This window comes from Astatotilapia calliptera, chromosome 18, assembly GCF_964374335.1.
Source record: "Astatotilapia calliptera chromosome 18, fAstCal68.1, whole genome shotgun sequence".
NCBI lineage: Eukaryota > Metazoa > Chordata > Actinopteri > Cichliformes > Cichlidae > Astatotilapia > Astatotilapia calliptera.
Window position 1 is genome coordinate 35,178,964 of NC_137439.1, and position 12,582 is coordinate 35,191,545.

Consider the following 12,582-nt stretch of genomic DNA (forward strand, 5'->3'; position numbering starts at 1 on the left):
TGATCAATGGCCACGATGGTTCCATTATTATACGTGGTGTGGCCCCTTCTCAGTTGAAAGAGCTCTCCCGGCTGAGTTTGCTCTAGCCTTCTCGTTATATAGAGACGTCCTCCGCACCGCTTTTCCCTCCCGAAGACCAGACTTCGACTTCATCATTATTCTCAACCTCGCGTTACGATTTGGCGGCACCGGATTCTGTCAGTACCTCATTCAGTTCGCTTCTCAGGCAGCTGCTCACCTTCAGCAATTTAACCAAGACACCTACCGGAGCAGTCCCGATCAGGAAATCTACTGCCGTCTTCGCCGCCCATCTTCTCTCTCCCGCAAGTTGTGTGGCGCTCCATCACTTCCCGCTTCCACCTGTATAGCCTCAGCCCAAAATGATTCAGCCCTTGTGCCGTCCTTCTGTTCTCTCCCGCTTGACCCCAGCTCCCGTACCAGAACCTCTAAACCCGCAATCTCCACCCCAGCATGCCTTTGCCTCACGGTTCAGACAGGCGGGGCAGGCCCATCACGCACCTCGGAGGCCGCACCATTTGCCATGACTTCAACGACTCCAGCTGTTCCTTGCCTCAATGCCGCTATCTTCACTGCTGCTCCCTTTGCGACAGCGGCCATTCCCGCCCTGCATGACCCCTCAACCCCACCAGCCTCCACCCCTGTCCACATTCTGGCACCAGAAGTTGCCTCATTAAAAAAAAAAAAAATAGGTGCTTCACCCCCTTGATGGCTCCCAGTCTGACCCCCTCCCACGTCACCACCAGCTCACGGATTATCTACTCTGAGGTCAGTCTTCTCCGAACTCGGCGTCCCTTCGTCGGAAGAGAAAACGCGGGACCTTTAACATCCCCGGAGTTCCTTAGGATAACCCTCGACACTGAACGCTTCCAGGCTCCCCTGCCCATCGAAAAGCCCAATCGCATCACCCTTCTTCCCCAAAGCTTCCTCCTCGCTCTCTCTTGCTTCAGACGACGGCTGCTCTTCCCGTTGGGATGCTTAAACTCACTTGCTTTCACCCGCTGCATCCAAACGGCCACTCCTCGACTCTGCCATGCTGCATAGCTCTCCCAGGGCCGAACCGCATCTCTGGCAACTTCCCGCCAACTGGAACGGCATCACCTTCTTCTACAACAATCGGCTGCCCCGCCCCGACGACGTCCTGCTTTTCACAGATGCCGCCCCTTCTGCCGGCTTTGGGGGTTATTACGGCCGAAGACATTCAGAGCCTTAGCGCCCCACGGAGAGGCAGCTATGACCCCAGGTCCTCCATTTTCAGCCACGTCTTTCGAGATCTAAACCCCAGCATCGCAGAACTCATCAGCATCTCCCAAGAAGCGATTATAAAATAGCCTTGCAGCAAGCACATTGTCCTCCTATTGGACCGCTCAGAACACGTTCCATTCATCGCATCACAACTTCAACCTGCCACAACCCCACACTGCTTACCCCTAACTTCAGATCTACAAAATTGCTGCATCTCTACCATCCAGCTGAAGCATAGCGATTACTTCCTGGCGTGCACACTCGAGGCCACGTTCCTACTCGCCTTCTTCGGCTTATGCTGTTCTGAATTCACCTCCTCATCCTCGAATCCTCGAACCCCTCATCCGCTTCATTTTCATCCTCAAACGAAGCAAACCAATCAATCGGGCAGCACCACGCCTAAATACTACTTAAAATAAACTCTTGTTTAAGACCCTTCACTAACCCTTTACCTTGACCTCAGAAAATCTCAGCACACCTTACCTTCGGATCCTCTGTTCATCACCAAATCTGGCCACGCCTCAATCAGGACATGGCTCCTCTCACACTTTCGCCAAGCGCCCTCGTCTTCCGGGATTCCTCCAAATCACATCCCTGGCCATCCCTTCCTCACCGGCGTCGTGACTACTGCCTCCTGCCAAGGAATCCCTGACCACTTAATCAAGCTCCTGGGTCGATGGTCATCACAAGCCTACCTGGTATACATTCACAACATTCTCCAAAGCCTCCGTTATGCCCAGTCTTGCTCCTGCAGGGGATGCTGTCTTTGGGGGGGCTGCCCGGCCCGAGAGCCGTCGCCAGTCCCCTTCAAGGCCTTCCTCAAACCGCAGCACTAATCACACTCCCTCATCCCTCATTGCTCATCGTTACCAAGGGAGTGGTCCCTGCTAGTGAAGTGGAGATATCATCTGAATTTCAGGAGCGGGACTACTCCTCCTTCACACCCCTTCTGGCCTCAGGCCATAAAAGCCCCCCTTCTCCAATACCCGCTGTTCTCATTTTCATGCCCCCCCCCTTTTTTCTTTCCTCTCTTCTCCTGTCCTCTCCTCTCTTCCTTTCCTCCCTTTATTTCTCGTTAGTACAGGGGGTTCTGCACGGCCTGAGAGCCATCGCCAGTCCCCTTCAAGGCCTTCCCCAAACCGCAGCACTAATCACACTCCCTCATCCCTCATTGCTCATCGTTACCAAGGGAGTGGACCCTGCTAGTGAAATACTCCCACATCGTTAGCGCCTCAGCCAATTCTTTCTGAACAATTTGTCCTTCAGGTAACCTGTAGGGCTGTGAGTGCACTGTCACACCAGGACACATTTCAAACTGGAGCTCTATCAGAGAGGTACGGCTGGGCATGGGGAGAACATCTGCAAAATGCTGTTGCAACGCAGCAACATTCACTCGCTCAGCCTGCGTGTGATCATAATGGAGGGAAGGAGGGCCCTCTGACCACCACCAGTAGGCAACGGGTGAAGTGTCTTGCCCAAGGACACAACGACGAGACTGTCCAAGCCGGGGCTCGAACCGGCAACCTTCCGATTACAAGGCGAACTCCCAACTCTTGAGCCACGATCGCCCCTGTGTGACCATGAAGGCTCCTTGCAACCTGCTGAGCAACTTTGAGATGAAAGAAGGGAGTAATGCAAGCACTTTGTCTCCCTCTAGCCGCTCTGCCATACAGGCACTCCTGAAGTTCCTGAGCCTGGAGACAATTTTCTCGTGATAACTTTCCCAGTGCGTGTCTTTGCTCTCAGGTCCAGAACATACTGAATGTCCTTCTTAGCTGGGCTTGGACCTTCCTCCCAGTTTTCCTTAATCAAGCTTCTTGCCGAACAGCAGCTCAAAGAAAGAAAATCCCATGGAGGCCTGGGGCACCTCCCGCACTGCAAGCAACAAAGGTTCTAACCCGTGATCCTGATTGCTTTCATCCCCGTGAATAAACCTATGAATCATGGGCTTCAAAGTCTTATTCCGTCGCTCCACCAGCCAGTCCAGGATTCTGGGGGAAAATCCAGAATTTTAATAAGACTTTAAATTTTCCAAGATGGTTATGTTTGTTTGTCATGTTTGCATGTGTATGTATGTGTGTACCGTTCTGTCTGAAAATACAATAGCTAAAAAAGTGTTGAGCACATTTTGATAAAACGTTGTAGGGTCTAGAGTGGGGTCATGTTAAAGTTTGGGCTACATCCATCCAGGTCTTCAAGGTCAACTTAATGATTTATTGGTTGAAAATTGACAAAAAACCTCAGAACTTAGAAAGCACAATGTGAAAGAGTGCATTGTCAAAAACTACCATATTTCGAATATAAGGTAATATTATTAAGGTAATATTATTAAGGTAATATTATGTCATATTTGACCTGTGACCTCTCCTTCAAGGTCAACAGAGTAATAGCCATCAAGTGAACCACACATTTAAACTCATTATACAATAAAATGAATGGTGCATGTTTCATATCCACATAAATACAAAATAATTATACTCAAAGTTCTGTCATTTATATTAAAATAGATTTTAACAAGGCAAACAAAAGCCTGCACTTTGCACTTCTTTTTACTGCACTATAAACTAAGGTTTAAAAAGAACAAAGAAAACAAATGGATACATACAAAATAAAATAATATTCCTTTAAAAGTAAATATCGTCCAAAGAGTGAGCTGCTTCGGTGGAGGTTCGAGTGCATTTTCAGCCCACTGGAAGACAGATTCATTTGTCAACTAAAATATTAACATTCAACATATACAGACTGGTATTCAGCCATCATAATGATCAAAACTATAAGTGCAATAAACCAGTTTTAAATGAAATAATGTGGACTGTGAATGAAAATATCGTCTATGGTTAAGTTTTAATAAAGTAAAAAAGCAGGCACTGAGACAGAATCAGATAAAAATGGATGTGAACAGATCACTAAACAGACCAATAGAAATAGAGCTGCTCTCCTAGGAGCTGGCACAGGGAAGCAGCTTGGTGCTTCACATTCCTGTCCAGCCATTCTTACCCACTACCATGTCACTCTGTAAAACGGTAAGGCAGCTGTTGGCTTCCATCAACTCAAAGTGCATCTCTGAACTTATCCAGCCCAACACCTGCCCATCCTCTCACACACAAACTGCTGAAGCACACACATATGTGATCAAATCTGTGCACAAGCTAGATCACAACAGTCTTATGAGAACTTACATGTGAGAGAAAAGGTGAGTTGTTCTTGCTGAACTGAAGCATCAGTGCAAAGTTATCTTCTAGACAATGTATGCTTGGTGCAAAGTAAATGACGGCTAACTAACTGAACAGAAGAGCAACATAACGACTGAATGTCCGTGCTATTGTTCACTGATCATATACAAAACAAATTCTTTACATCTCAGCTGGATAAGGAACAAACTTTTTATTGCAGCATTTCAAAACGTGAAAATTTACTCAGCAGTCAGACTGACTGCTAAACAGGCACATACTCCAGGTTTTTATGGGCAGTCTAGATGCTAGGCCCGACACTCAAATCCACTCTGCTCCCATTGGCTCATCTCGCTGAGGGTAAAGGCCTGGTTTCCAACTAGCTACTCCCAGCTTCAGCTTTCACTGCACTCTGAAGTCACACGTCATCAACAGTCCAATCAGGCTGGACTTGGGCACCAAAGACTTTCACACAGTCCAGGGGTGGTGATGGTTTCATCTTTCTCCCTTGCCACCCCCCTCATTCCTCCATGTGTTTTTATCCTCTCCTCCACCCGGCTATTTTCAGGCCTCCGTTTTGTCTGTGTCTGCTGTTCTGTCTGCTGTCGTTTTTTAAAAAGGCCCCTCTGACTAGTCTGGATGGATCCACTGCAAGGTCACAAAAGTAGCTGTTAGAGTAAAGTCATTCAGGAGTCCGGTCACTGCTGCAGAGAACAAGTTATCAAGTTTTATATGCAATGGATGTGAACAGATCAACAAACACACTCACTCTCCAAGGACCATAAAGAGTGTAAAGTCACTCCTTTTTAAAAATTACATTTACACACACACACACACACACACACACACACACACACACACACACACACACACACACACACACACATATATGTAAATACAGTATATTAGGTTAAAAACAGAAAAAAATTCTAACAAGCTTAAAGTGACTTTTACTCAATACAGACTGAACTCTCTGAAGCACCTTTTGTTCCAGTCTCTGTCAGTGGGATTCACAGTTTTATAATGTTGAGGTCCAGACTGTGGGGAGGCTGGATGATGTCACAGTACTTCTCTTTGCTCATAATTCCATTAATACTGACGAGATCAATGACATCAGTGACTTCAGCCCCAAACTGTGGCAGAGCATCCACGGTGTTTTACAGATGGCTGTCAACACCCACCCCGGGGCCTTTATCTTACCCCCTCCTACAGATTGATGATACTTTGAACCAACAATTTAAAATGTTTCATTCTGAATCGAATTTTTAGTTTTATAAATGTGAAACTGTTTTATATTTGGCATTTTACCAAATTTTTTCATAAATTCAAGTAAAAAATTAGAAGCAAATCATGTTTTTTCCCCTCCAACATGCTGCTGCTAGCAAAGATACATTTTAAAACTGGTTCTTTGCTAAACTGTCTTATGTGTAGACACAGCACTGGTTTATACATATGTGCCTTCCTGGGTATCTCTGGACCACTTCCAGTACAACTGCTATTTTAGATGGCTCAGAGTTCCACTGAGACCACTTTTATGTGATCTCAAATTTGTGGAAGAAGCAAATCTTCTAATAAACTGAGCATTATCACAGGAGATTCATTCACTGCAAACAAGCTCTTGCATGCTGTTGTGTGCACATCCATGGGACCAACACAGCCTTTGCTGCCCCATCGTACTCCATTCATGTTCATCCCCATCCCCAAACAAAGTTCAAGTTAAAGTGTTGTCATCATTGTGACACACTGAATAATATACTGTTCACATCACAGTTTCATAAGCAGACAGAAAGTGGAGTGCTCTTAAAATAGCAGCAGAACTTGATGGTTAAGGTAAATCCATCATACAATAGACTCAAATGTACTTATTTTGCTTCCTGGAGCATCGACCTGCTACCAGCAAAGCTTTGTGATGTTTGTAGTTTTTATGTCTGTCCGGCTGGTGAGACAGAAGACTTCCTTCAACTGAATGCTATAATGTGTACTTGAATTAAGGTTTCCAATTTAAGCCACAAAAGAAAAGAAACCTGTGTATAAATCAGAGGGATCCCATGTCTGCTTTACAGAATGATTCTCACAACTTTCATGTGAACAATTAATTATTTCTACCAACACCTATTAGTTTATTAAAAGCACATAACAAAGCAACACCTGGTAAAGTCTCCTTTCTTTATGAACCATTTGAAAACTACAGTTTGTTTACAAACAGTTCATGAAATTAATAATATCCAAAGCTGCCCTCACAATTCTGAATACTCTAGCTGATACTAATATAGTTTGCTCTTGTGTGTCAGAAATACAGGACTGTCAGGACGTTTTACCTCACATCTTAAATTTCTCCTTAGCTTAAACCCCAAAAGGTTGATTCTGTTCATCTGGATGTAGCGGAATCACATAATTACGCTACATCCAGATTGATTTACTTACCTGGATGAGTGATCGAGACCTTCTTGGCCTAAAGTTTATAGGTCATGATTGTGGGCCAAGAAGCAAGCAAAGCAGCGTAAACAGGACTGTGTCTGAACATGACAACAGCTTTGGTCATCTGTAACTGTTAGACCAACTCTAGAACTCATTGTTTTAAAGGAACGCCACCCAGTGGGACAGTGTTCTGTTTTATGTTCTGTAAAAACGGGAGAAAAGGGCTACATCACCGTTAGTAGCTGTTTATCGTCCTTTTGTAGGACAATAGTAGTAGTAACAATTTTTAAAAAAAGACCAGTGTTGCCCTTTAAACAACCAACTAAGCTTCACTTTCCCTCAGTCTACTTAGGCACTCAGTTCCAGTTATTCACTTGGCTTTCCACAGCATCACAGTAACACTTGATGTGCAATACACTGAAACCTGAAAAAATACAATGATTGGAAAAAATTACTGAATTATTAATTTCTCTCTTCCTCGTAGTCCTTTCACCAGAGGATGAGGCAAGGATGGAGTCTCCATGGATACTCCATCGTGTCCTGTGCATCCGTCAGTGTCAAACATATATTCAAACCAGGCCCAGGGGTCAGTTTTGCTAATTGGAGCACAAACGTTCCAGGCTAACTGAAAACAGAAGAATTACCACAGCAGAACTGTAGAACCGTACCATTGTGAAGGTGCAATGCAGGGATAGAACAAAAATGTGTTAACAGTCATGTCAGTGGAGTGAATACAGTTTTGAATGTAATCAGCAGCCATGTTTGACTCGGACTGATGAGCCTTTAATCCAAAAATGTGTAAAATGCAATGCAATAATTTGCAAATGTTATAAAGCCATATTTTATTCACAACAGAAAATATCATGTTTACACCAACAAATTAAAAATGTGCAAGAACATCAGACGTCATATAGCTGGAACCACATATTAAACACTTTTAGCATTGATGATGGCGTTGCCAATTCCATAAGCACTAATGCATCCCATAGCATCAGATATGCAGACTTTTGAACTGAGCACAGGTAACAAAGCAAGATGGTCCTTCTTTAGATCGTTCGTGGAAAACATGTCTGGACTAAAGAGGGACTCGTGTTCCAAAAACAAGGACCACAGTAACTCAAAGCCCCCCAACCACACTCGGATCTAATTCTGGGAACAGTTTAAAGATGTGCACCTGATGACCTGAGAGGTCTGACACTGTAGTGGAGAGGGGACAAAGCAGGGAAAAGCATTGGGACCTGTATAAAGCAATAGAAGGATTTTAAAGATAACTCCTTTTTGATTACTTGTAAAATGATAATAATTAGTATGTATTAGTAAAATGTTCCTCTTTTTAGTACCACTTACAGTTTCCAGTCTTTTATTGCCACCGTCTTAACTTCTTTATAAAGTAATATTTTCTTAAAGGGGTACATTGTCTTATTGTAAACATTTGCTACTCTTTCTGTTTTCTGTTGTGAATAAATTATAGCTTTGCAGATCACTGCACTTCTGTTTTTATATACAGTTTGTATTGAGGTTGTATTCTAAATGACCGATCTTTCCTGAGTGCACGATAAACACAACAGCAAACCAGTTTCAGTTGTGAAATACTCATACAGCTGCAAATTCTTACCCGAGCCCATATTTGGTCAGGTGAGGAAATGGACAAAAATGATTGCTAGACCTACATTCAACAGCATCACAAGAACCACCAAGATAGAGTTAGGGCCCTGTGGAGACACACAAGAAAGCTCTTTAAGTTATTTCATTTATTTTGCAACATTATGATTACTGACGCTATCAAAATCAACAAGACAAGCAGTGGGCCCCACTGACAGCATGCAGTATGTAGTGGAAACTAGTAAAGATATCCTCTTGAATTCAGTTCAGTCAGATCAGAATACTTTATTAATCCCTCAGGAAATTGTGTGGATTACAGTTGCCCAAAGACAGTAACAGTAACAGACTAAACTATTTAAATAATACAATATGTTACAGAGTTTACCAATTTAAGAGCTGGCACAAATCGCTCAACTATAAGTATGAAGAGTATCACAGAGGTGAAATATATATGATTGACATTTAATTCTAACTAGAGATGGCACGATACCACTTTTTTATGTCCGATACCGATACCGATATCATAAATTTGGATATCTGCCGATACCGATATGAATCCGATATAGTGTTTTTTAATCAACAAAACTGTTTTTTAAAATATCTTGCTGCATTTTGCAAGTCTGCAAGTTCATACTCAAGTTTAAAACAACAACTACACTAAAGCTATTCTGTTATACCTGTATACAAAAAAAATATTTCATAGTTCAGCAATACTGATCAATCTAATAAACTTAGACCTACACCATCCTCCCTATTCTGGTATTTTAAAGAGTACTTAGCGTAAATATTAAGCAACCTAACTAATAGGGTTCCAACTCCCAGCAACAACAAAAATAAATAAATAAAAAATAGGGAACCACCCCTCACGCGCCACCTCATGATGCTTAATCGACGTAATCAACCTTAATTTGATGCAGTGTGAAAAAAAATGCACAGAAATCAATTATTTTTCAAGAAATATTAAATAGATTCAACATCTTTCTTCAACAAAATTGCAGACTGCACAGATGGTACCTTCCCAAAGGAAAAAGTACTATAGCTTACTAGGGTATATATTAGACTTAATAGTTACTATATACAGTAATTGACTTCTATTCATTTTACATCAAATTAAAACTTTGGGTGTCAGATAATTATTTATTAAAAGCTCGACATTTTAAATGAGAATAAGAAAGAAAAGTATGTCTTTGTGCCCCCTTTTCCCAGTTAATGCCCTATCGGCCCCCCTGGCTAAACTTTGCTAGATCCGCCCCTGCACAGTTACCAGCCGTCAGCTACGTAGAAAAAGATCCTGGTGTAGAAAGTAATATTAAATACATTCTAACAACAGCTGATCAAGCTTAAACGTGCTGCTGTTGTTCAGCCGCTGGTTTCCTCTTTCTGGTGCAAAGTGGGCCAAAAACAAACAAGAGACACGGACTCGCGACAGAAAAGCCGATCAGCTGATCATTTAAGCAGTTTCACGATTGAAGTAGCAGCCGGAGAGAGAGAGGCAGTCGCTCGTTAAGCTTAACGCAGGAATGCTTTACAAACATTCAGAGATGGACTTACACACTTGCTTTACTTCTCTCGGGGATAACTTTGTCGGAGATGAAATGCCAGGTTGCTAGCGAAGCTCCACATGCTATCCAGACCACCGACAGGTCCCGCATGCCACAGCCGCTCTATCACGTGATGCATACTGCTCCGACTGCTAATGTTCTGAGGCGAGTTACGGCGTGTTGCAAGTTTTGCGAGGTGCTTTTGTGATATTTAATGGATCGGATTACATTTTTTATTTTTCTCCGATATCCGATCCAGTAATTTAGGTCAGTATCGGACCGATACCGATACGTAATATCGGATCGGTCCATCTCTAATTCTAACCTGTGAACTTTTTACTGTAGAGCGTGTGCAACAGTGTGGAACTATTGCAGTGTTTACAGCGTATTAGATGGAGGAGTTGTACAGGGTGATGGCCACAGAAAATAGTAGTTGTCCAAGACAGCTGTCTAGTTCAGAGTTCCCACTTTCTTCTTCTGCAGAAGGTCTTTGGTAACATTTGTTTGTCATCTTCTTATAATCCTTTTGTTGCTTCACCTTTTGCTCTTGTAGAGACTCATATCACCCTGTGTGTGTGTGTGTGTGTGCGTGTGTGTCGTTCTTTTCTTTTTTGCTCGTTTGCGTACAACCTTTATTATACCATTTATGAATTTTGTTAATAAATCTGAACTGCAAATTTTTATTTAAATTTTGCAAGACAAATACTTGTCAAACAGGCCACCACCTACTGAAGCCTACAGAACCACATCATCTGCAAAAAGCAGAGGTGAGATTCTGAAGCTACCAAACTGGAAGCCTTCAGGCACGAGGCTATGCCTAAAATTTCTGTTCATAAAGATAATGAGCAGGATTGGTGACTGAGTCCAACACCTACTGTGAATAAGTCCAACACTGACTGCTGGCAGTGTACAACTGTAGCTCTTGCAACAGTCCTCAATCTGAGATTTGATTAATGGATAAAGTTTCCTTTCCAGTACCCTGGTACAGTCTATCTTCCCAGTGAAGCTGAGTAGTGTGATCCCCCTATAACCTTCCAGAAACTCTTCTTAAAGATGGGAATCACCACTCCAGTCTACCAATCCAGAAGCACCTTGCCAGATCTTCAAGACAGACTTAGAACAACAAGAGCCTTAAGGAAGTCAGAGCAACTCATCCACCCCAGAGGCCCTGCTGCTACCAAGTAGTTGTTTAACTACTTTGTTGATCTTGCCCCTGGTGACAGGCAAATCGTGCCCCTCATCCACACACTCTGCGTCCTCTACAGAAGCAGGTCCTCAAAGTATTCTTCCTGCTGTCCGACTATATCCACAGTTGAAGTCAGCAGCACCCCACCCCCACTAAACCCTGTGTGAGAGAGCACTGCTCCTAAACGGTCTGAAGGCCACATCCGGCCTACGACATAATTTCATATGTCAATATTGTCGCAGATGCCAACAGACTTAATAAACTGATCCGTAAGGCCAGCAATGTTGTGGGGATGGAGCTGGACTCCCTCAAGGTGGTGTCGGAGAGGCGGATGCTGTCCAAGATAAAGACAATGTTGGATAACACCTCCCACCCACTCCATGACATGTTGGTCAGTCACAGGAGCTCGTTCAGTGAGAGACTGAGATTACCGAAAAGCACCACTGAACGACACAGGAAATCATTCCTGCCTGTGGCTCCCTGTACAACGCATCCACTTAACACACTGTTTGCTGCTACAACTACACATGTTTCTTGTTCAGCTATTTATTTATGAGTGACTTATGTATGTATGTATGTATATATATGTATATACTGTACTATTCTTAGTTAGCGTATTGTCTGTCTTGTCTTAATGTTGGTTTAAAATGGAGCACTGTAACAAAAAATAATTTCCCCCAGGGATCAATAAAGTATTCTGATTCTGATTCTGATTCTGATTAATGGCCTGTTGGTATGTGGCAGCTGAATCTTCAACCCTGCTGAGAATCCATGTAGGAAGGACTTTAATTTGATGGGCACACCATGCAGCAAATCACAAGACTGACTGTAATCATACTGTTATGTGAAAGAAGGGAGGGAGTTAGACGCTTTCAAGACAGCTAGTGTAGTGATACAGGCTAGCTACAGAAAGAGACGAGCGGGAATTAAATGCAATCGCGTAGCGAAAAAGTGAAAAGACAAGCAAAGCTGGGTGCCGAATCCATAAAATTAGGAGCTGCCTAAAGTGGTACCCATATTTATTTGTAACCATTTTCCAGGTTTCATCATCGTCCAGGCCTTAAACCTCATGTGTGTTCTCCCCAGTAGGAGTAAATTCATTAAAAAATGAAAACACTGAATAAAAAAATGCTTCCTTGAAAAAGTCCAAATTTACAGTTTATTACACATATTACACAAAATATACAAAAAGTATGCAGAAGTGTACCAGAGAACCACGGTCAGTGTCTGAGTGTCTAAATGAGTCTCACAGGCCTGGATGTGTGTTTGAAACCATTTATAATTGTTAACTTGTTTGATCTGCTGCTCACCGCAAACAAGTACAACCAGTAACTTTGGACTTTTAACTGGATTTTCACAAGTTTTACAGCATTTCCTTGCAACTTCATGCATGTCTTCCTCC

The 12,582-nt window shown here is 43.0% G+C and overlaps 1 protein-coding gene across 3 annotated transcripts in view; it reads right to left on the bottom strand.

Moving 5' to 3' along the window:
* Nucleotides 1–4,632: 4,632 nt before the first annotated feature.
* The window catches only part of LOC113011001 (junctophilin-1-like), a 41,517-nt gene continuing 33,567 nt past the window's right edge, over nt 4,633–12,582 (bottom strand). The window contains exons 6-7 of one of the 3 annotated variants that reach the window (XM_026150360.2): nt 8,467–8,563; nt 4,633–5,081 (exon numbers count right to left, since the gene is read on the bottom strand). In XM_026150360.2, coding sequence (XP_026006145.2) covers nt 8,483–8,563 — 81 coding nt within the window. In that variant the 3' untranslated portion in view covers nt 4,633–5,081; nt 8,467–8,482. Of the gene's footprint in view, nt 8,564–12,582 lie in introns of all 3 variants that reach the window. The other 2 variants (XM_080292736.1, XM_080292735.1) reach the window with 2 other exon arrangements.